Source organism: Melanotaenia boesemani, chromosome 10, assembly GCF_017639745.1.
Source record: "Melanotaenia boesemani isolate fMelBoe1 chromosome 10, fMelBoe1.pri, whole genome shotgun sequence".
In the NCBI taxonomy this organism is placed as follows: Eukaryota; Metazoa; Chordata; class Actinopteri; order Atheriniformes; family Melanotaeniidae; genus Melanotaenia; species Melanotaenia boesemani.
The window spans coordinates 18,130,133-18,154,493 of record NC_055691.1 but is presented as its reverse complement, the minus strand read 5'-3'; the positions used below and the strand labels follow the sequence as shown (position 1 = coordinate 18,154,493).

General features: G+C 39.4%; 1 protein-coding gene across 1 annotated transcript; it reads left to right on the top strand.

Annotated features, from left to right (window-relative positions):
• Positions 1-841: 841 nt before the first annotated feature.
• On the top strand, positions 842-24,188 carry ptpn9a (protein tyrosine phosphatase non-receptor type 9a). Its single transcript, XM_041997614.1, has 13 exons — positions 842-1,422; positions 9,979-10,122; positions 15,188-15,277; positions 16,598-16,722; positions 17,009-17,114; positions 17,290-17,400; positions 18,446-18,762; positions 19,326-19,413; positions 19,605-19,674; positions 20,225-20,303; positions 20,394-20,544; positions 22,631-22,838; positions 22,952-24,188. Exons 1-13 carry the CDS (start codon positions 1,390-1,392, stop codon positions 23,140-23,142), a joined length of 1,713 nt encoding a protein of 570 aa, XP_041853548.1. The 5' UTR covers positions 842-1,389; the 3' UTR covers positions 23,143-24,188.
• Positions 24,189-24,361: the final 173 nt, after the last annotated feature.

The following is a 24,361-nucleotide window of genomic DNA, read 5'->3' as shown; positions in this document are numbered from 1 at the left end:
ATCTTCACCTTTGCAAATGTGCCCCTTCCTTGACTTTGAGCACCTGGCCCTTTAGATGGGCCTGGGTAGGATGCAAGATGGATGCCAAATTACTTGTTGTTCGGGAGCGAAAATATGCCAAAGCTCAGTGGTGCTTCTTTAAAATTAAAGCCATATAGAGACGAGTTGAGGTGTGTCCACTTAAGTTTTTTATTATTAGTTATTATTATTGTTGTTGTTATTTTGACATTTTGTTCACATGGAACCGTTTTGGGAGCCTGAAATAAAAAAATTCTCATCATCAAAATCATCAAAGGCTGTTGTACAACAAAATTTAAAGCATATATTTTTAAACATCGGAAATAAAATGCTACTTAGTAAATGACACCTTGTGCATCCAATCAGTTTTCATTCATGTACTGTGTGTTTTAGTGAGATCAGCTGGAGCTTTGGTAACAGAGTAGTTCATGTCAATCCTTGATTTTTCAGATTTCATTAATGAAACACGTCTGAGAAACAGCACAGTGCAGATGATTCATTCCAATAAAATAAAATAAAATAAAACTAAGGCTGTATGTTAATAGTTACCATAACCTTGGTTTTATCAAAGGACAGGATTTAGTCAGAATGCATCATTTGTGGCAAGAAGCTGGCTAATAAACAAAAATTAAAACCAAGCATGGTTGTAGGGGTCAGGGTCTGTACCAAGATTGCCAAGATCCAGGCTCCCTCCTCCCTGTGTTTTGTGTATGTTTTATGAATGAAAGCGTGGCTCAGCACGCTCTTGTCATTTTGGTCTTAACCACCAGGGGGTATAGCAACATTCAGAAAGAAAGCCAACAGTCTCTCTCATTGTTCAGGGCTGTGTGTGTATATATGTGTGTGTGTGTCACTCTCCCGCAGCGTAAAAGGCGACGTTCAGAGCTAAAACCTTTCGATTCATGGCATGGAGGAGTCGGCTAACTGCTGCAGCCCTCTCATCTGTGACACGTTAGGTGGATGAGGAGGATACCATGTTCTGATCCCCGTTATTATCGAGCTGAAACAAACCTTCGTCAGGCAACTCGACTACTGTCCTCTCTTCTCTCCTTTTTTTTTTCTTCCCTGCCTTATTTTCCTTCTCGGTTAAATCTGGCGCATCACCGTTTTCAATCAACTTTGGATAGCAGATTTATGCCGTTTAGCCTGCGTGAATCGCAGCAACAGATTATCAAGGAAAAGAAATACTGAGCTCTCTGCGGGGTTTTAGATGCTTCCAACTTTGAGGAGGAGGAACAACCCCTAAACCTCTCATTAAAAAAAAGATTAAAAAAAAAACACGAGGGACGAATACAAAGTCATCTCTGTCATCTCCCACTTCATGAGAAGGAGAGGTTTCGGGGAAAGGTGATCAGAGAGTTGACGGGAATCATGGCAGCTACTTTATCGGCGGAGGAGGAACAGGTAGGCCTTAAAGAGTATTTATGCTTATACTTCTTCGTTTCCGGGCGATATCGCCCGAGATATTTCTCTCCCGACTCTACCTGGAAGGCATGTTTTTGTGCCCTTCGCCGTGTGCGTGCATACCGCAGCAGTGCGCAGTGGTGGCTTTGTTTGTTGCGAAATGGTCTCGAGTGCAAAGCGGAAATATTCTATCGATTTCTAGCGCGTTGTTGTCCTCGTTGCATCACTGTCAGTTCCTGTCCAGCGGCTCAGATCATGTTTGGAAACACGGGCCGAATGTAAAATGTTTTCTCATATTTACGGGGAAAAAATTGTGGAAGAAATGCTGAAGCGATTCCTGCTTCCTCATTCAGAGATTTTATTTTACAGTGCAAACTTGTCAGCGCCCATGGAGCGTTAGTTATGTGCATATTTAATGTCTTTTATGCAGGTACTTTACACCCACATTACATTTCTTTTCATTTATGTCGTATCACAAGTCAAGCTTCTCCTTACTGACTTATTTTGAAGGCAGAACTGGTTAGAAAACGATCACAAAACAAAAAACCAAGCCTTTTACATAAGTTTGCTCTCATTTTTACTTTAAAGCTCAGTAAGAATAGCTGACTTTTATAAATGTCTATAACACTGATCAATGAAGAATAAGTTCGTTAGTCCAGTTGTTTGACATTCCCCCTTTGTTCTTTTCATAAAGATGTGGCTTTAATTTAGTAGTTTTAGTCATAAAAACAAAGCATTTAAAAGAAATCCACTGTGAACATTTAAATAGTCCCTTTCACATTTTTTACACCACACTTCATTGAAATGTATTTTAAACATGAGAAGCAGCAGTTTGTAGTTTAATTATGAACCTTTATGATCTTGGATTCATATTTTGGGTTGCTTAAATTTGACTTCATTGAACGAAGGCTGCACAGTATATCAAATATTTATCATTAGTGCAATAACATGCACAGCTTCAATTAACACAGACATTTTGACTTGAGTTAGGATGAATGGGTGTATTAATGAGGACTGCATTCCAGTTTGAGAAAGCTCTTCTTTTGTGCTAGTGATGGGATAAAAGAGCATCTTTCCCAGAGGATCCTTATTGGTGGATCCCTGTTGATTAAAGGCTGAGGCTTTGAGGAGCAAAATCTCCAGTTTTACTGCAGATATGCAAGAAAATAATTTAACTGTTTGAAAATGGTGTTCAAAAAATGGAAATGTTTTGCATGTTTCTCCAAGTACAATGCAGAATATTAAAGAGTTCTGTAGGAATATCAGTGCATAAAGGCCATCTCTGAGCCCTCAGCCAGCACTGCATCAACAACTGTCATTCATCAGCAGCTGACATTACTACATGAGCAAACTATTGCTGTTAGAAAATGTCATCAGTCATAAATGTCACAGGAAACAATACCAAAAAAAAAGAAGAAGCCTTACATAAATTTTGTCCAAAGGCAGAGTCAGTTTCATTATATTCTGAGGCATCTGGGATGAACCATCAAACCTTGGATTCATGTATTATTGCCAAAGAAATCAATACTCCAGATCTTCTTTTTTTATTATCATTTATTTCTTGCATTCAAAAGATGTGTTTGCTCCAGAGCAAAGATGGAAAGCAAGCACCCTCCCAAATTTTATCACTACAAGTCTAAAATCCGGGCTACATGATGGTGCAGGGTTGTATCAGGTCACTGGACAAAGTAAATTTACACTGATAGCATTAATGTAGAAAATAAGAACAAGGGGATTTTTTTCTTTAAGAGAAACAAATGCTACCTTCAATAGGACACTTTTACAGGCACAGTTATTCATTTCTTACATTACAAAGGCATAGCTGTGAAAGTAAAGCATACCAGTTCTACTGGCCTGCCTGTGGTCTTGATTCACCCCCTATAAAAGAAATAACTCTGACAATGTAATATTACCTTAACCCTCTAATGCCATAGATATTTGGTACAGTTTCCGAGACCTATTGCATCACCATGTGGCAAAAAACTTAGCTCTAAACCCTAAAGTGTGTGTTACTTGTCTTCTGCCCCCTAGTGGATGTCATATGCTTTAAAGTAGTTCTGACATCACAAAGTATTATTCCATAAATGTATGTAAATTATTTATACATTAAACAGAATTTATAAATACAGCTGATGAAAAAACTTCATTTACATTGCATTAGTACCCAATAATCTTATCAGCTAAACATAACTGATCACACTCATTTTGGTTACTTTGCATGCAGCAAGTCTAAGCAATAACCGTACCAAACCAAATCTAACAGCAGAGTGAAACAGCTATACAGGTGGAATAACAATTGGTTTACTTCTGATAGATGTTTTCTATCATCTCCTTTTATTTGTGCTGGTCTCGCTCATGCCTTTTCCTCTGCTGACTCCTCATCATCCGGTCAGCAGAAAGCTTCTTATCTGCCTACTCCATTTCCTGTGTGAGCCAGGGCCCCCGCTAGGGTACCGGACGCCCTCATTTCATCCACAGCCTGGAGGGGGGTGGGTGTTTAGGTGGACCGTGTATTTGTGTATGTGAATGTGTTGGTGAGAGTAGCAGAGTGGTTCTCTTGGGACTGTACACTGGTGTAGTGGAACTTCATTCTGTATGCAGCTGTTAAAAGTATTTCCACTAGACTTTGGAGCAGAGAGGGGGGATGGGCAGTTTATGAGTAAGAGTGTGTGTCTCTATCATTTGCTTTAGAAAAAGCATATGTGAGTGTGCTCCCAGGAAGCAGCAGAGTGAGAAAAAGTGGTGAATAGGGAGATAGTGATGTTATTACTTCCTGTTTGGGTATTGACTCGTGGCAAATGGAACTCAGGTGAAGTGAAGCCACTTGGCAACAGATGTCCTACATCTGTAAGTGGATTAGCATGGCATCTGTAATCAAATAGATTCTGGAGACACTATGCAAAAGTGGCAGCCATGGATCCTTTAAAAAAACATGATATATCAGCCTTGTCTGCTGGATTAATGATGACACAGCGTTCACCATGCACAACCTTCCCCTATCCCTTAATAGAATTTCTCCCCAATGAATCATTAGTACAGTCTCCATGAACTCTCCATTGTGCTCAGATAATGACCAGTTCTTGTAACCAAGGATAATTACTAAAGGAAATATAACAAAATCGCTCTTTGAAGGCTTCCAGTTAACCAGCACTGAAATAGAAAAAGCATACATGTTAATCCGCTGCCACATGCTGTGCATGTTGGTCAGATAAAAAACTGAATATCTGTTGTTCCTTTTCTGTCTGTCAAATAAAAAGACTATTTGTAAATGCCACAGTTGAGACTTTGGAGATTTGATGATAAAGCTTATTAACCTTTAAAAGTTCAAGCTACTTTTTTCTTTTTTTAAAAACAGCTTCAGTTGTCCTTTATGAGGCTAAACTAACACAAAATGAATGTATCAATAGATTTAGCACCATAAAGGCCAAAAAAAAAACCCAAAACAATTTGTTACTAACAGTATTTTGTAGAAAGAACACAGGTCAACAGGGACCAAGCCTTTTCTCATCTGTGTCTGATTCTCTTTAAGTCTTGACTGTAAAAAACAAACACACAGAAAATCATTTTTACATATTTATAGTTTAATTTTTTTTTTTTTTTTTTTTGCTATTGATAGTAATTTTATGCTGCTATTTGTCTACTATCTTCAGCCACCATCCATCAAAAACATCTTGGCTTTATTCCAGCCTAAGATGACCATTATTTTTGCTCTTTTCTGACAAACTGTCTTCTCACTTGTTAATATTTGGCTGCTCCTGATTAGACATTACCATTTTTAAACTAATCTAACCAGTGGAAAATTTAACAAGCGGTGGCTTCATCATAATTTCCAGGTCAAAGTAGAGGTCTCTTAGCAACATGGTAGCAATAGCATTGATAGGATCTTTTTTTATTCTGAAAATGTAATAAATAATGGCATTATCATGGATAACTCATTGTGGATTTACCATGTAGGGTCTCTAAATAGACACTACATTTTGTGGCTGGATTGTAAACCTTGTGGGGGGTATATACATACCTGGAGTACTTCTGTAGATCACCTAAAGACTCAGCTATCCATTACAATTTACCCCACAGAGTTACACACTTCTGCTTCTGAGAAACTGATAACATCACTCGGAGGTGGTGGTGATGTAGCAGTTTTAAGTGTTAAACTAAATATGTGAAAAATTAGGGAGATTATCTGACAAAGAAGACAGTAAACAGAGTCTTTTAAGGTAAAATTTGGTGTATTTCTTGTGATTTTGTAGTATTACCCATCTGTGAATTATAGTATGCAGGAATAAGGCAGCAAGTTAGGAATGCACAGTAGCAGGCATCTGCTCTGTTAGCTGTGGGCACCTTAGTAGAAGCTAGTGGGCTGGAGGACAGCATCAAGACTGTAGGTGGCAAAGCTGTACATGGTGTTCTGGGTGATATTTTCAGAACATAGTGACGACCAGCGGATTAGCAAAGAACATAGCTTGTTGTGCATTTCACCACATCCATTTAATTTTAGCCTTTTGATCTTAACATTTAACTTGGTTTAACTCCAGTTTATGTTTAATTTTAAGCAAAAATGGGTTTTTGACTCTGGGTTTTAAAGATATAAGTGTGAAAGGCTATAATGCCCCCCCTTACTCCATGAGTTGTATGCTACTTTGTGCAAAGATGCTTAAGTACACATTAATAATGACACAAAATAAAGAGTCTGTACTGATACACTGCTGTTGTGTAGGGTTTTTAGATAAGAAGTAGTATTAATTCCCAGTTTCCCCAGTTTTTTCCTGTCGCTGTAGTTTTCTGGGATGTTACAGTGGTTTCCTGTAGCAGTGGTTTCTCTTCTGTTGGCCAGCTCTCAGCAAAGCAGGTCCCTATTACAGTGAATCTAATCAATTACTTATTGGCAGTGACTGTCCACACAGTGAGCAAGCCTGACAATAAACAGGATTATGTAATATCAGCTGTGTGTTGGAAAGCAAGAAACCACAAGCATAAAAAGTTTCACTGGCATTCAGAATGACTTGTGACCAGATACAAACCTTTCGGGCCTATGTACATCTACGTCAGATTCTGTAAGCCGGAACTAAGTGTTTTAAAATGAATAATCAAGAAGTCCAATGGTAGCAAAAAAAATCCAGTCATTTCAGAAATGGAGCAAGTCAGGCAAATATTTATTCATCCTCCAGGAACTGAATAAGTCACTCCTCCGCAGTAAGTGTTCCACTGCAGTTTGGTTTGCTATCATGAAAACAAACTGGTTCATCCTCAAATTCCACTCTGGCGGATATGGCCTAGCACGGAAAAACCAAACAAGACCAGCTTCTGCAGGAACAGAGGGCCACTGCTTGGAGCTGGCAGGCTGTCCTTAAAAGGCTAAGAGAGAAAAGAGCAGCTGTCAGAGCATTGAAAGTTTGGAAACCTGAGTGTACCTGACAGCAATCTGACAGGAAGCTGTCTTTGGCCTCCACTAAAGGATGAATGCTTCACAGTACAAAGAGAAAAAGCCTTGTATTAAATGAGGCATGTGGATGGCTTATTAGAACACACTCTTAAGTCAGGGATGTCTTTCTTGTGGCAAAATGCGATCTAATACATATTTATGAACACAAACAGTATAGACATTACCTGTAGTATTGGTGGAAAAAGTCTAAAACAACTGAAGATGTGAAACAAATGGAAACAGTTTGTGCATCCCTAACAGGCTATGTGGTGTGAGTACCCTTATTTTTCAACACAGCCTGAACCTTTTTAGACAAACTTTCTTGTCATTTCTTTGTTTGTTTTGAAGATCAGGCTTCTTAAATGTCTTTTTAAAGCTCTTTGGATGTTGAATGCATTTTCTTCCATTCTCTATCAAGATGATCCCACATTTTTACAGTATGTTTAGGTTTGGGCTCTAGGAGGGATCACTCCATCTGACCTGTTTCCACTGATTTTCAAGCCAAGTCATTTGGCATACCTCAGTCTTTTCTCCCTGTTTTCCTTCCCTAAGAATGGCTTGTTAAAGAGGCTGATGAGGCTTCAGTGAACAGTAGAAACAGATTGTTTTTCACCTACTTGTCCTACTATCCTCCACTTGTTCAATTTCATATAGTTCTTTAAATACAAACTGCTCATCATGCTGAGACATACAGTTTTTAACTAATGTCTCTTTGGAATCATGTTGGTGGTGTGGAAATACTTATTCTGCCAAACTGTTATCTTTTACTTTTTTTTGAAGATTGAACTTAAAAATGGGCACAAATTTAGTCTTTGTCAATATGCAGACACAACTCTAGTTTATTCTTTAAATTGGGAACTAAATTCTTCTTGGTCTTACTCAGGTTTTCTCAGAGGTTTGTCTAACTTAACAGTCTAAGCTAAAGTTCATAAGTTTGCTTACTTCTAGAGATTTTTACCTCCATCCTACAGCCCTCCACATTGTACTGGAACGAAACAGATCCACATGGTGATGAGGAACCTTTCTTCTGTTGCAATTTACCAAGTTAAAATGAGTCATTCTTGGATATTTTCATTATTTTTCAGTTGTCAAAATAAATAAATACATACATTAGATGTCATATTATGATCTAATTTTGCAGTTTTTCTTTTCATTCTTTAATGCAGCAAAAAGATAAAAATTCCTGATAAACACCCCTTTGCATTTGCACATGAACTGGCCTCAGCCCTGTCAGGTGCAATCATCCCTCATCCCTTGCATGCTAAGACATTTGAACAGAGCAAGAAGCTGCAGGCCCTCCTGTTACTGAAAGCGCTGGCTTTCCTGAGGAGAGACAGTGGCATCCTGTCTTTGGGCCTGCCGCTCGTCAGTGATCGTTTTGTATTCCTAAAGAGCTGCAGATTCCCAGAACTTGACTTCCTGTCTCTCGTGCATGCCCTGCCACCGCGGTGCCTGACCAGAGAAGCGGAACCTTGTGTTTAAAGTGCGAGCTTTCATTGCCTCCAATGCAGTCTGTTGAGGATTCACTCAGTGCTGACTGGCTTGCTCTTCAGGTGGTTGGGGGTGACAGAGTGTGTTTGGGAAAGGACCTGAGGGAGTGTATGATTGATAGAGTAGCAGGAAGCCCCAGAATGACATTTATGGCTAACAAGTTTCCCAGAAAGGGTGGCATGAATATGCGTATTAATCCAGGATGTAATCAGAATGAACCAGTTTTAATTTGTTTTGCTCTTCTGGGGTTCATTTTGATTAAATAAGAAACTCATTTTCACGTGAATCATGTCAGAATTAGATCACCAATCAATCAGATTCCTCCCGATAAAGCAAAATTCCAAAAAACATACCTACTGTGTACTTAGAAAAACAAATCTATCTTCTTATTTTCATTGACATTAGTGACATCTTTCCACCAAACGAATAAAGAACAAGTTTGTTGGTTTATAGTTCAGCAACTGACACCTACACAGGTGGCTTTAATGTCAAGTACTATAAAAGCTCTATAGTACATGTTAGTACACACGTTTTTTATTTAGTTCCTTTCTGTGTCAATACACTGTATATGCACCACTCAGTCTTAATCCTCATATATGCTCGCTGCCCACATACTCTCATGTCCTTTGCGTTGGTTGTTAGGCAACACATCCACTAGAGGGCAGTGTGACATTCAGAGTTCACCTCCCAGTTCTGGTGTCACTTTCAGACAACAGGAAACATTGCAATGGTGGAGGAGATCACGATGCACACTTTCCATAAGAGACATATAAAAGGCAGTGCAGTAGACCGTGGTAGTCTCTGCAGCCATTAAATACATTACCGCTTCCTCATCTTCTTCTTTGTTCCTTTTGCTGGTTGCATGGAAGCTATACTGCACAACACTGCCCCCCACCGTTTCCAGTGGTAGCACCCTGATTGCTATGTTTCAGTGCACATCTGCAAGTTCTCTGAAAAGGGACCAAAATATGTGCATAAAGGTTGCAGAAGGTGAACGAAAAGGCTCTGTTTGTTTGCGTATTTAGTGTAGAGCATAAACGAAGCTTTAAGGCTGTGATACAGCTCATTCAACACTGTTGCTAATGTCCTACCAAGCCATCAAATATTCTTTGACATGGCTATTTCTTTATGAATTTAAAGCGTAGTTTCACTTCTTGCCCCATTTTATCCTCAGGGCATGGTCAAATAATCCCCAAAAAATTACTTCCTATCTTCCTTTCCTAAGCTCTTTTCCTTGACCTTGTTGGAAAATGTTGTGGGGTTAAGGAAAGGTGGATGGAGGGACTATTGTGCAATAAGAACCCAACCACACACAAACACACACTAAGCTATAATGTAGATTTGCAGCATTAAAACTATATATTTTAATAAATATTCTGCATAATTTGCAGTAAAATGCAAGGAATTATGGGATGGAGGTAGCTCTTCTTTTCTAAAAGATGGTCTGATGTATGTTATGCTAAAAGAGATGATAAATGAAGCATTGGAGCTTCTTTCCTTTCAGAATTTCAACAGCTCTTTTCATGGTGGCCATTTGGATATTCTGTCCTTCTGCTCACTTGGGAAAATTCCTAGCAAAATAGACTATTTATCTGTACTGTTAGATTATGCTAGTAATAATTAGATTTATGTGTTTGTTTCAGGCAACCAGGCAGTTTCTGGAGGAAATCAACAAGTGGACCAGTCAGCATGGAGTGTCGCCGCTGTCCAGGGAATTGGCTGTCAAGTTCCTCATGGCTCGCAAGTTTGACGTCCTCCGTGCCATTGAGTTGTTCCACAGTTACAGGGTGAGCAACGATTAACAATGTTGTCACTATCAAGGGATGCAGCTTGCAGCAAACACATGTTAGAAATATAGTTTTGAGCAACTTTTTTGAACAACATTTGGAGTCTTTGACAGGACCTGTTAGCATTAGCAAACACAAAATGTAGTGGAAGCTAATGTTTATCGTAGTAAGTAATTCAACCACATTGACTTTTTTGTTTTGTTTCCCAGATTTATATAAAAACATTTTTAAAAGATGTATTTAAACAAATGTACTTTTGTAATTTGCTGTTTCATTGGTGTAATGTTTAGCTAACTTTTAGCTATTGCAAGCTCTTTATAACATACTGACCTGTCATCCGGTAATATGTTTAATCTCAGATCTTAGGTTGGCACGCATGAAATCCTCTTAATGCTGCAGCACATTTCATGTTGAGTTTTGATGCTCAGCTATGATACATAAATCCTCCCACATATTTAAAATACCATACTAAAGTTTTGTATCACATCCACAAGCAGAGATGTATTAGCAGTGTTAGATTCGACTGTGCGAGCAGGTGTTTTTCTGAAAGACTGCTGCTTCTGTTTTTCCTTCAGAAAAAAGGTCATGAGTGGGTGAAGGGAGACCTCAGTGACAGTGACACTCTTTTATGTGCTATAGCTTCACTGAGTCGCAGCTACCCAGAGCCTTGCTTTAACTTTGTGTACCAGGTTGTTGGAAACCATCACACAAAGCCAGAAAAGCCACATGTAAAAGTGTTTTGTGTGTGTCTATGTAACTTGCTCACTCATACTTTTGGCCAGTTTTGTGGAAAAAGTCAAGTCTTAAGCTTCCATCTCTGACACATTTAGCATCACCTTAAAATACCTCTGCACTGAACATAAACACAGATCCTTCTCAAAATATGCAATGAAATAAATGGGTTGATTAAAAAAAATGTAGAAAGCTAAAAGTCTTGCAGAGTGGCTTCACCCAACCCAGCTGAACGGTAACACAGGGCCTTTTTTATTGAACATATCTTTGAGGCTGCAGCCAAACAGGAGCTCGCCTGAGCAGATGCATCAACAGTCACAGGCCAGACATGCAAATAGACTCAAAACTGAATGATAAAGAGGGATATTTTAAGAAGCCATATGTAGGCGTCTATAGCTGATCACGAAATGTATTCATGAAAAAAAGAAGAGATTATACTTGTGCAGTTGAGATGATCAAGGCAGTCAATGGAGGAAGATGAACTTTCACATGTTGCCAAACAATATTAATTGTACATGAAAAACTGAGTTTTAAGAGTGTTTTTGAAGCATAGCAGATAAACAACTGCATAGCTCCACTGAACACTGCTAAGATTCTTCTTTTTTTTTTGCTTCTTGTTTGTTTTCTACACTTTTAGTCACATAAAACATACACTTGTGTATATGCTAAACAGCTGTGTGTGTTAAATATCACCTATAGGGCTGTTGTGGAGCCATCTGACACATTTGAGAACCAGAGAAGTTGAGTTTTAGGTGGCAGGATGATCAAATAATAATGATGGATGATTTTGCTCCAGGACAAGACCAAATAATCTGATTGCAGTTCTTATTTACTTAATGATTTTAAAATAATGTCTACATAATCACATAAAGATGGCTTTCTCATTACAGGCTGTAATAATTACCAAAAAACTTGAGCTTAAGATGTCTGCCTATTTTATTCTGTTCAAACTTGAACCTCCAACGTGGGATTTATCAGCACAGATCTCTGCTTTGTCCAGTCAGCAAATGGAAAAGTTGCCAGATGTCTCACACAGTCTAATGACCTGAATAGTTTCAAGACGTGGCAGGATTGTACCACCTACCCTTTTTTAGTACACTTACTTCAATCATCAAGGCGGGTACTTATTTCAGCAATGAATGGCTCGCCTGCCTAAATGCAACTCATTCACAAGCCTTGAATGAGACTTTGAGACAGATTAGCCTCCCCTGCTGCGCTACAGTTCATTTAACTGAGTTTGTGCTTCATCAGCACCGGGACAAAGGCTGGCAAAAAGTCATTTTTTAGAACGAAGTCAGGGAGGAAAGTTCTCTAGTATACTACTTGTTCGGTTGGGGGTTGTTGGGGTTGGATGTAGAAATAGAAATAGGCCTGGCGAGCAATTAGACTGAGGTGGTTTTAGTTTATGTATCATGTTTCGTGTCTTTGTGAGTATTTTAAGGTAAGACTGATTTTAATAGTTTGTGGAGTTTTAATAAACCTTCTAAACAATTGCAGATGCTGTTTAAAGGGTATGTTAAAATATTCAAACAAAACCTAACTTCCTGAAACAATGTTAAGCTGTGATTTTAGTTTTTGTATTTTCTGCTTATTTTATGTAACAACATGGCAACAAATTTAAAGTTTGTTATATAACGGTTGCACAAGAAGATTTGAGAGCATACTGAAGAGGAAGGAAACAAAAAGAAATGAGTTATATTCATGTTATACACCTAATTCAACATGATTTTGGTCTTAGAATTGGATGAGAAGGTTAAAACCAGTAGCTTAGTTTAATATAAACAACAAAAATTCAGTAAACAGCTGTTCCTGGTCCTGATTAACAGGACAAAGTTAGCCACTTTTGATACTAACTGATTTTGTCACATTATGGGCTCATGCTTGATATTTTAAACACAATCTCTACTCTTACGTATGTATTCATTTAGACGTTCTTAGCACCTGCAGACTGAAGCATTCTGGGTAACACAGACAGACACAACAATTCAGTCTGCTGAACTGACGCAATGCATTGATCAAATGCTGATTGGCTAGCAGCTCCAGCCAGAAAGACCAGAGTCCGACTGATGACTAGTGATTATTAAAGGCTCATTTATGTGTTTCCTTTATGTACGTAAAAAGGAACGTCTGTGTCAAATGTTGTCTTACATCACTGCTCATACTTTCATGCATCCTTTACGTTCGCATGATTGTTACACAACACATCCACTGAAGACAATGCAGCTTTCATTCCAGAGTTCTGACAATAGCAAACATGGCGATGGTGGAGGACATCATGCACAATCTCAGAAACACACATAAAAAAGGCATCACAGTAGACAACAGTGAACTGTGTGCCCAGTAAATACATTGCAGCTCTTCTTCTTAGAGTCTTCCGCTGGTCACACATGAGTTAAACTGCACTAAAATGCCTCCATGCTTTCTAGTGGTATTGCTCCGACTGCTACATCAGCCTACATGTCCGCTGGCTCTCTAAAAATGGACTGAAACACACATGTAAAGAATGCAGAAGACAGACAGAAGGCTTTGTTTGTATACATATTTAGCATTAAGCATAAATGAGCCTTGAGTGGAAAGGAATTGATAGTTTACACACTGTTTCACATAGTATGCCATGCAACTCGAACAGAAATTGCCTGCAAAATATACCATTAAATAAATAAATGCCACAATAATTGCTTACATTTGTCAATACCTACAAATGTTTCAAAATATATAGTTAAACGGTCCTTTATGCTCCCTTTACATGTGTGAATAGGCACGTACGTTTCAAACATTGCTGCTCTCGTGCTTCCATAAATCTTTTTACGTTGGCGTGGTTGTTTGGAAATACATCCACCAGAGGGCAGTGCTGAGTTCATGTCCAACTTCCAATGTCAGCATAAGACAATAGAAACAAGACAGAGGATTATCATGATAATGTACATTCTCAGAAAGAGACTGGCCCAAAAAGTGACAGCACCGTAGACAGAGGTGGTCTGTGCCGCCATAAAGTAAACTGTCTTCTTTCACTTTTTATACCTACCGCTGGTCGCACAGCAGCTATACTCTTCAACATTGCCCCCTTAATTTCTGATGGTACTACTCCATTTGCTGTGTTGGATACGCGTCCATAAGAACTATGAAATCGGACCAGATTACACACATAAAGGATGTAGGAGAGGGACAGACAGTTCTGTATCCGTCTTTAGCATAGCGCATAAATGGGCCTTAAATGGACAATGGGCAGACGGAAGAAAAAGTAGTTTTAGTCAACTACTTTAGTCATAAAGACGAGATCCTGATAGCTACTTTTCACTGTATTCCTATTTATGATTTGACCCCCAAATTATTACAATATGTATATATCTGAGGTCATAATATTTTAGTATTGATCCCTGCACGACTACAGACAATCAATTTTAAGACAAACAAGGTAAACTGCCAGACATGTAGCCTCTCCCGAACACAAAACCATCTACTCGGACAACATTCTGTCAGAGATCCATAATATGGTTTTCAATTCTCTAATTTCTCCACAAAAGCTAACGAGCTCTTTCCTTTCAGTGCAAAAATCAAAAATAGGGAAAAACAAAACCAAGAGGCGCCAACATTTCAAACTATCACTAATTTTAAACACTGCCCCCATGTGGCAGTGGGGTGCTAAAACAGGTAGTTTTGAGTTGGAAAGGAGTTTTTTTTCCCCCTCTTGTTGGGGGTTTGCATGACCAGGAAGTTGATGGGACATGAGTTCTAGAAACACTGAACAAGTGTTTTTGGTCCCACAACCATTTAACAGGATGCTGACTGCACATCAGTGTCCTGGTTTTGGTCATATCACATGAAACTTTACATGAAACTTAAGAATTCTGTTTCGTTTTGGTTTTCATATCCTTGTTTGGAATCATTAAGGGTTTGTAATTATGTGTGTGCAGTTTTTGTGTTTCATTTTTCAGCCTCTCAGCTGCTATATTTTTTACCAGTGGAGAATGGATCAGGTGTTTATCCCAGTTTTATAGAGGTATTTCTGGTAGGATACCTACATGTGCCAAAACCAGGATAACTTCAAAGATCCAGTTTTGCAACATGTAAACACAGTCAGGAATTTACCTTTGTTATGTTCTCATGAGTTATTTACTAGATATCAATTTAAGTAGATTTTAATTCCCTATCCTGAATTTAAGAACTTCCACACAACTTCCTACAGGGTTTAAAAGATTAAAAAAATAAGATGCAGCCTCCTGGAAAGTCGGGTGTGTCACTCTATTGTTCACAGTGAGGAATTTAAGTCAGTGACGACCTGCCGTAGTTTGCCTGCAGCCTGACTTCACCTGCTGTGTTCTGTTTTCTTCAGGAAACACGTCTAAAAGAAGGAATTGTCAGACTCCAGCCTCAGGAGGAACCCCTGCGCTCAGAGCTGCTCAGTGGCAAGTTCACAGTGTTGGTAAGAATCTGCTCCATCATTATTCCTTCAGTGGGAAGATTCATATTGTTAGATTATAAAAGAATTAAAGGATATGATGGATTATATTTCACATATACATATTATATTTCACATTAACAAAACCAAGCCCAAACAGTTGATGCAAACACAACCCAAGATCCAAATAATCTGCAGTAGAAAATAGTGTAAAATGAAATTTCTTCATTGAGTTTTCCAGTAAAATGTCGAAGTAAACTGGAGGGCATGTTTTAGTGGTGTTTATTAAAAGCACCGTTTTTCTGATAATTGCACCCACAAATCTTAAGATTGTCCAGGGATACAGGTTGATAAGATGAAGAAGAAGGAGTTTACTTTAGTTTTTTTTTCTTCCCCTAGCAGGATTTATTATACAGAAACATAGACTTAACACCAACCTTATTACATAATGTTCTTTATGGGGTTTATTGCTTTTCTTAATTTCTCTGTTTGGGTCGATAATGTATCTGTTGCGATGTCCTTTGTGGTTTTTCTTTCAGTGCTGTGCAGTCTTTTTTGGATAAAGCTGCACATTTCAGCGTGCAGAACATCACAGAGATTCCAAAAACAAACTCTTTAGTGGCCCATTAATGTTATAAACTAATGTTGCTGGTGTTTCATGTTTGTCAGCCAAATTACCACCATAAAAATGCTCCCTTCCAGCCCATCCACACAAAAACTCAAACCCCTCTGAAGTGCCACTGTGGCACTGATGCTTGCACATCCTCTTGTTTGACGTCTGAGCTCTCCAGCCTTCAGCAGCTCACTTCATATCCGGTCTGATGTATTTTTAGCCCTCATGCCAGAGAATACATGCAGGGTTATTTACTTACAAAGGACGGTTCCGGTGCGTCCGTGGTTAGTGGACTTATTCAAGAAAGAAGACTTTAGTTCCCATGACTCCCACACCGGGCAGCTTTGATGAGAAACAATTGTTTTGGAAGAAGAAAAGTAAAGGAGCTCCAGTACCTGCAGCATCTTTATTAACAATAACTGTTCCTCCTGCTGAAATGTTGACAGCCATTTTTTTGTGGAGTTGGCAACTTGCCAGCAACCAGTTTATGAACTGAAGTGCCCCCCTGTGGTCATCCTTCAGTTTTACAGAGCTTTCATCTGAATGTGATCACATCTAAAAGCAGCTCCTTCCAGGGCCACACAATTTGTAAGCACAGCATTTTCTTATGATTTAATACAAGCACCTGAAAAATATAGATTCCCTGGTTTAGTACAAACGGAAAAGGTAGATGACAGTTTAACTTAGATTTAATTTAATACTGATAATAAAAATTGTTTATCTATTTTCAGAGTGCACGAGACCCTTCAGGAGCCTCCATTGCCTTGTACACTGCCAAACTTCATCACCCCAACAAGACTGGAAACCACGTGGTGCTTCAAGCTCTCTTCTACCTCCTTGATCGAGCAGTGGAAAGGTACCAATAAGATTTTTTTTTTTTAAAGAAGCAGTACTGGGTCTCTTTTATTCTCTCAAAATACAATAGAGTCACAGTGGGACCTGGTGCTAAATAAATCAAAAACCAAATACTTCCCCCAGTTTATCTCCGTGTGGGACAGTTTTCCTCTAGGGAATTTGGTTTTTGTGAAGTCATTAATCGTTTCTTTCAGCTATTTAAGAAAGAAAAAAAGTATTTTCTAGCGTGAGTTGCATTCTTTTGCTATGTTTTCTGTAAATGTGAAGGTTCGGTTTTTTGTCCACAGCTTTGAAACCCAGAGGAATGGCTTGGTGTTCATCTACGACATGGCAGGCTCCAACTACACAAACTTTGAGCTGGACCTGAGCAAAAAGATCCTCAACTTGCTCAAGGTAAGGCAATATATATGTACAAAATGAATGTTCATGTGGAAATACCAAACTAAGGCTGGTGTCTCCAAATATACAGAAGAAAAAAGTGTTGTCTTGACTCTTGCTATAAAGGGTTTGCACAAAATTTCCTCAATATTTTTAATGAAATGAAGTGGTTTTAATCTGTGTCCACCAGGGGGCGTTCCCTGCCAGACTGAAGAAGGTGCTGATTGTTGGGGCTCCTGTTTGGTTTCGAGTGCCCTATAATCTGCTCAGCCTGCTTCTCAAGGAGAAACTACGGGAAAGGGTAAATGCTCTTTTCCTTCCTTTTCCGTTCTTTTCATATTTTTCTTACATTAGCTCTGCAACTCCATATTTATGGCAATATATCAAAACAGTGGAAAACAATAACTGAGAGCTGGATGTGGCATTTTGATTTTGAAATCCTGCTGCCCCATAAATACCAGGTGGATACCTCCACAACCACCTGGATTTATGACTACCTAACAAACAGACTATAGGTTGTTAGACTGAAAGCTTTTGTGTCTGAGATGGTGGTCAGCAGCACTGGAGCACCACAAGGGACTGTACTCTCACCATTTCTCTTCACACTGTAAAACTCTTTGAGGCCGGTCATATGCAGAAATACAGTGATGGACAAGAAGCTGAGTACAGAGAACTGGTCAGTCTGTGAGATGGCGTGGAAACAATCTTAAACACCAGCAAAACAAAAGAGATGATTGTTGACTTCAGGAGGAACTTGAGTAAACAAAACACTGTTTACATCCTGGGAGGAGAGGTAGAGGTGGTGGAGGAATACAAGTACCATGGAGTTCAGCTGAACAACACAAAAGGGTCTAGAAGAAGGGACAGAACAGACTCTACTGCTTAATGAAGCTGAGATCCTTCAGCGTCTGCTCTAGATGTTGCATATCTTTTGTAAGTCTGGTATGAAATGTGCAATCAGCTTTGCAGCCATTTTCTGGCTCAGCAGCAACCAAGACTTAAAGAAACTGATCTAACTGATCAAGAAAGCTGGTTCTGTGCTGGGAATAACTCTGGAGCTGATTGTCTAGAAGAATGCTGCACAAGCTGCTGAATATAATGGACGATTCTTCTCATTCTCTACACAACACAGTGAGGAAACAGTACTGTGTTCAGTCAGAGGCTTCTTCAGTTCTATTTCATTGGCATGCATTTCTTTAGAGGTCGTAACATGTACACAATATTTATGCCACACAAAAAAAAACTATTTCAAACTACTTGATCCATCTTGTTTTAACAATTCAATGTTGGGCGTAAACTCAAATTTTCACTGGGCCATAATCGATTCTGGCTTTTTCTGTCTCCAGGTTCAGATGGTGAAGATGTCCGAGCTGCGTCAGCACCTCCCCAGAGATTGTCTCCCCCAGCACCTGGGTGGCCTGCTGCCCCTGGATGCGTACAGCTGGAACCAGCAGCTACTGGTGGGCCAAAATGGCAGAGTGGACCCCGTTGATGAGCTGGTGGGAATCCCGGTGGAAGATTCCTCCATTCATGTCCCTGGGCCAGAGTCCATGCGGCCCCAGGAGCTCCTGGTGCATCTCGGCAGGCTGCAGCGCTCCGGCATCCATCAGGAATACGAGGAGCTGCGCAAAGACACGCTGCCTGGAACTTTCCACTGTGCACAGTGAGTTTTAACTTTGACCCAAGTCTCAAGTATAGGTACTTGGCATTTGTGTGATTTAACATTTAATTTAAGAAGAGATATTTAGTCATTTTTGGTATAAATAATAAATATACAGATATAAGAAGCTTTCAGTAGAAGTAAAAGTCCAGTGGGAAAGATTATTGATTCATCAAGTAAGAATTTAAGTTAGATGGCCACAGGTTGGACTGACTTCCTGTGGTACTCTGTGTAGCTTCTTGATGTCTTGATGGGATGATTTTTCCCACTTAACAGCCCAAAAAACACATGAATAATTTAGTATTGAAGTGTAAAAGTTAGGGCTAACATTTGAAGTTCTATATCTACATCAGTATGAAGCTGTATTCCTGCTCATATCCTGTATACTGTAAAGTTAGGTAGAAACAAAACAGATGGCAAATCATACTTCCTATTTTAACAATAGCTGAATGACTAAAAATGATTACAGCTGAAATATCCAGTTTAACAAAACCAGTAGGTTTTTTTTGCCACTGGTGACCAGCAGTAGGCATCACTAGTAAGCTTTGGTTCTAATCTGCTTACAGAACAGCCTACAATCAGGAGAAGAATCGCTATGGAGATGTGTTGTGCCTTGATCAAACCAGAGTTCGTTTGAAACCCAGAAGAAATGAGGTAAAGCAGCAACTCCATTTACAATCAGCATCAGCCGCCAAAAAATGTGCTCGGACCAGTCTGTCCAGTCTGCGTTTGATTCTGTCGTATTACTGTGGAACTCTTTTCTTATGTGTCAGTCTGGTCATGGAGCTGTTTTTTTGTACTGATGTGATGCTTCAGGTTTATAAGCGTTTTAATTGTTCTTGCAGAGATCTGACTACATCAATGCAAGCTTCATGGACGGCTACAAACAGAAGAATGCATACATTGGTACTCAAGGTACAACAGCTCAAACATTTTCAGACAAAACTTTCCTTTCTAAACATTTAGAGAAAATATTTTACAATTGCATTTTATTCAACTATATTCCCTCAAATGCTGTCTACTGGTATTATTTTTAGCTTTTGTAGGTAGGGATTCAAATTATATAAAATATTCTGCAAACCCATCCTGTTTGCAATTTGGGGTCAAAATCATTCATCTCGGCTAAGTGGTGCCAGCAGGAAAATGCATTTTATGAGAAATGGTGCACATTTTTAAGTGGGTTTGGTCTGACCTGCAGTGGCCTCTGACTCCGGGGTTCATTGTGTTTGTAAAGCTGGCTGAATGGATTCAACTCATTTGTTAAAGGCGACTTGACTGTTGTGTAAACTGAGACAGAAAAGCTGGCAGGAGATTAGAATGAGGAGTTTACATTAAAGATGCCCAGAAACAACCAGAGAGGTTTGTTTTTATAATTAAGGTTTTATTATCGATGCTTAGTACGACACTACTCAGATTTGCTCATTCATTTCACAGTAATCACTGAGTCAATTGTATTACTGTGTAGGTCCGATGGAAAGGACATATGGTGATTTTTGGAGAATGGTTTGGGAGCAAAACGTCCTTGTTATCGTCATGACAACCAGGTAATTTGAATGAGCAAGTCAAAAAGAAGAAAAATGGTTTAACATTTCCTTTTTAAGTTTAGTGAAAATGAATTTCATCACGTGCTGCAGGACAGACGAAGGCAGTCGGAGGAAGTGCGGACAGTACTGGCCCCTGGAGGAAGGTGGACAGGAGGTCTATGGCCATATAGCTGTGGTGAACCAGAGAGTGGACCACCACAGCCACTATAATCACACCACCCTGGAGCTGCACAACACTGAGGTACAGCCATCTTCTTCACTGGAAAAGATCCATTTTTCTGTTTATGGCTTTACGGTGTCCATTCATTTCAGTTGTCATTAAAGACTGAAATCAAGCCTCCTTCTGATCTACTTTCCCACAAATTAGTTAACAAACTTGTGGATTTGTCTGAGCATTTCATAGGTTTAGTGCAGCTGCAGAGGAAATAAATTAACATAAACTAGGTGCCAAAATATTTCGCAATTCTTTAAACAGAAAAAATAGTTTAATAAAATTTTAATGCAAACTCACGCTCCAACCATGACTACCAACCATGGCCATACCAGCTTAACACAAACAAAAATGCAAATGCAGGCTGCTGCTGAATGCCTTTAAGCAACATCAATTTAACCAGTTTATCCATCTGGGTTTGCTCAAAGGTAGCAAATACTTTTTGGAGTATCTAGAAAGATGAGAGGGTTACCACTGTGTAGTTCAAAAGCCAACCTCAGGCTGCTTCAAAAGACCTCTCAAACATTGTATTTGTGTGTCTAACTCTGTTTTCACTGTTAGTGCCAGAGTTCACCAGTATTGGTCAGTGTTGCAGCTTATTCACTCACAAGTAATGCTTAATTTTTAACTTGCAGTCCTTTGATGTGAAACAATATGCAGATTAATCATTAACATGTGTTTTTAAATAATTACAACTTTTTGAACTTCTCATAAATTGAGTTCACTTTTGATCACGTGGTTAGTGTTGTTGTTTAACGTACATTAACTTAAAATGCATCTTACTACAGATGTAGCCTGATGTTTAAACAGATGTTACTACATTGTCACTATGCAAGTGGGAACTATGATAAAAGCAAGATTATAATCTGAAGTCGTGGAAGTCTGTTTACCTGCTCACCAGCCACTGTATCAGATCCACCTTGCTAGTACCAGGTTTGACCCCCTTTTTGCCCTCAGAAGCATCTTAATTCTTTGTAGCGTAGATTTAACAAGATGTTGGAAACATTTCTCAGAGATTTTGGTCCATATTTACATGATGGCATCACACAGTTGCTGCAGAGTTGTCACCACATTCCAAATGTGCTCTATTGGATTGAGATCTGGTGACTATGGAGGCCACTGGACTACATAGAACTCATTGTTGTGTTCATGGAACCAGTTAGAGATCATTTGAGCTTTGTGACATGGTACTTTATCCTGCTGGAAGTAACCATCAGATAATGAGTACACTGGTCACAAAGGAATGGACATAGTAAGCAACAGAACTCGGCTAGACTGTTGTTTTTTTTATGGTGCTCAATTGGTACTAAGGGACCCAAAGTTTGCCAAAAAAAATGTCCCCACACCATTACACCACCAGTTACATCCTTACTCGAAGGCAGGATAAATCCATGCTTTCATATTGTTTACACCAAATTCTGACCTTACCATCTGAATGCTGTAGCTCAAATAGCCTCATCAGACCAGAATATCTTCTACTGTCCAATTTTGGTGAGCCTGCTGCACATTCAGAGATGGTATTCTGCATAGCTTGGTTGTAATCAGTGGTTAGTTGACTTACTGTTGCCTTTCTATCATTTCCAACCAGTCTGCCCATTATCCTCTGACCTCTGACATCAACAAGGCATTTTGGTCCAGACAACTGCCGCTTACTGGATATTTTCTCTTTGCCAGACTCTGTAAACCCTAGAGATGGTTGTCTGTGAAAATCCCAGTAGATCAGCAGTTTCTGAAATACTCAGACCAACAAACCATGCTGCGCTCAAAGTCCTCATTCTGATGCTCAGTTTGAACTTCAGCAAGTCTTATTAACCATGTCTAGATAACTAAACGCATTTTGTTGCTGCCATGTGATTGGCTGATTAGTTATTTCTGTTAACAAGTAAATAAACAGGTGTACCTAATAAAGTGTCTGTTAAGTGTAGGACAAAGAAAGCAGACATGACATGATATGGTATGTTCTAGCAGATTTTTTTTCCAGAGCTAAATTACTCAACTAATGGCATATGTCATATTAGTAGTCCTCTCATTTCCCACATTAATTACTTTATTAGTCCTTTTTAGGATGTATTATACAGTGTACTATGAACACGTAATTTCTTCTCACTGTGTTCAGACATGTGAACAAAGACATGTCAGTCATTTCCAGTACCTGAGCTGGCCTGACTACGGGGTCCCCACCTCGGCAGTGACCCTCATCGACTTCCTGGGAGCTGTGAAGAGACAACAGAGAAAAATGGTGAAGGCTTTGGGCCTTCAGTGGACGGGCCACCCACTAGGACCTCCAATGGTAGTCCACTGCAGCGCAGGGATTGGAAGAACAGGTAGACAGTTGACCTAGAAAAAAATTATTTAATAAACATCATCCATTTTTTCCCCCCAGTTGTCCTCTCCTTCTTAATCAGTGTAGCTGCTAATAAAGCCCTGTCATTTGCAGGTACCTTCTGTGCCCTGGACATCTGTCTGTCCCAGCTCCAAGATGTCGGCTCGCTTAACGTGTGTCAAACGGTGAGACGCATGAGGACACAGAGGGCCTTCAGCATTCAAACCCCAGACCAGTACTACTTCTGCTACAATGCTATTTTGGAACACGCCCAAAGGCAGGGCCTGCTCCCATCCAATCAGTGAGCTTCAGTCCTGATGTCCCCCTCCTCCCCACTCTCCCCCAATTCCACAAGCCCTGCCATCTCTGCAGTCAGTCTGTAAACCCCAGAGCCACGTTGTCTGACCAAGACTGAGTGTTGAGACAAGGCCATTCCTAATTGGCAGACCAGGACAAAGCAGTGACTATAACAATGCTTTGATTGTCGACACGGTGTTTTTAATGTGATATTGTGGCCACCAACAATGTGACGTCTTTGTTTTTTGCTGAACATATCTCTGGAGAAACACAGTTAAGTGACCAAACTGCTCAAGTGATGTGTGGCCGGGCACATTGTGTTACCTGAGGTGATGTTAATCTTTTTAATTTATTCATTTGTCAGTGATGGGACCTTAAACAGGATATGTCACCGTGCTATATGTTGTAACAGCTAACATGAATGTTATCATCATAGCCCAAAAAAGAAAAAAAAAAAAGCTGTACTGTTTCCTGTAGCTGCTGCTGTAGAGTAATCGAGTATTTCACGGCCAAATAAACGCCACCTAGTCTTAATTACTTCCTGTGCAAGAGCTGAGCTGGAACTGTGGTGGTTAACCTCATGTTTCATGGACAAATAATATAAATATTTAATGGAGTTTTGGGGTGAAATATTCCTTTAAAGTCATGGCACAACTATAATAAGGCCATTTTTGCCCTCTAGTGTGTGCTGAACGCAAGTATTCAGTGGAATTTAAGCTCCATACTGAACCAAGAAGTATTCAGCCAAGAAGTTATTTTCCTTGGATTTTTTTTTTTAACATTCTTTTCTGCCATAGCAAACAGCAGCAAGAAAGTAATCACATCCAAAATAATTTGCCTGACAACACACTGCTGTTGATGTGAGTTCAAACCCAAAGCCTTTTCTCTTGCCTAAACATTAAAAAGCCTTTTGCAGCCTTAGCTGTGCAGTAATGTATTGCAAAGCCACACACACATTTATTAAAGGCAGCATCTGTGTAAGTCAGCAGTTAAGACCTCGTGATTAGTGCAATACTTTTTTTTTTCCTTTTAAATAAACATAAATCACATCTGAGCACTTTGAATGAACTATTCCTGTTCTGAGATGAGTGGTAACAGCGTCAGGATGGGAGGACAAATTCAACGGCCTACATGTGATGCTGGGATAACTTGATTATTGTTGTAAATTTAGTGAACAGCTATGAATCATGTAGTGATATTTACTGTAAAACACCCACATAGAGCTTT

What these genes read in the sequence shown, in the direction of transcription:
- ptpn9a (XM_041997614.1), top strand. Translation starts at nt 1,390, where the DNA reads ATGGCAGCTACTTTATCGGCGGAGGAGGAACAG. An exon ending in GTGGCAAGTTCACAGTGTTG is followed by an intron (nt 15,278 to 16,597) that starts GTAAGAATCTGC and finishes ATCTATTTTCAG; the next exon opens with AGTGCACGAGACCCTTCAGG. An exon ending in GGAACTTTCCACTGTGCACA is followed by an intron (nt 18,763 to 19,325) that starts GTGAGTTTTAAC and finishes ATCTGCTTACAG; the next exon opens with AACAGCCTACAATCAGGAGA.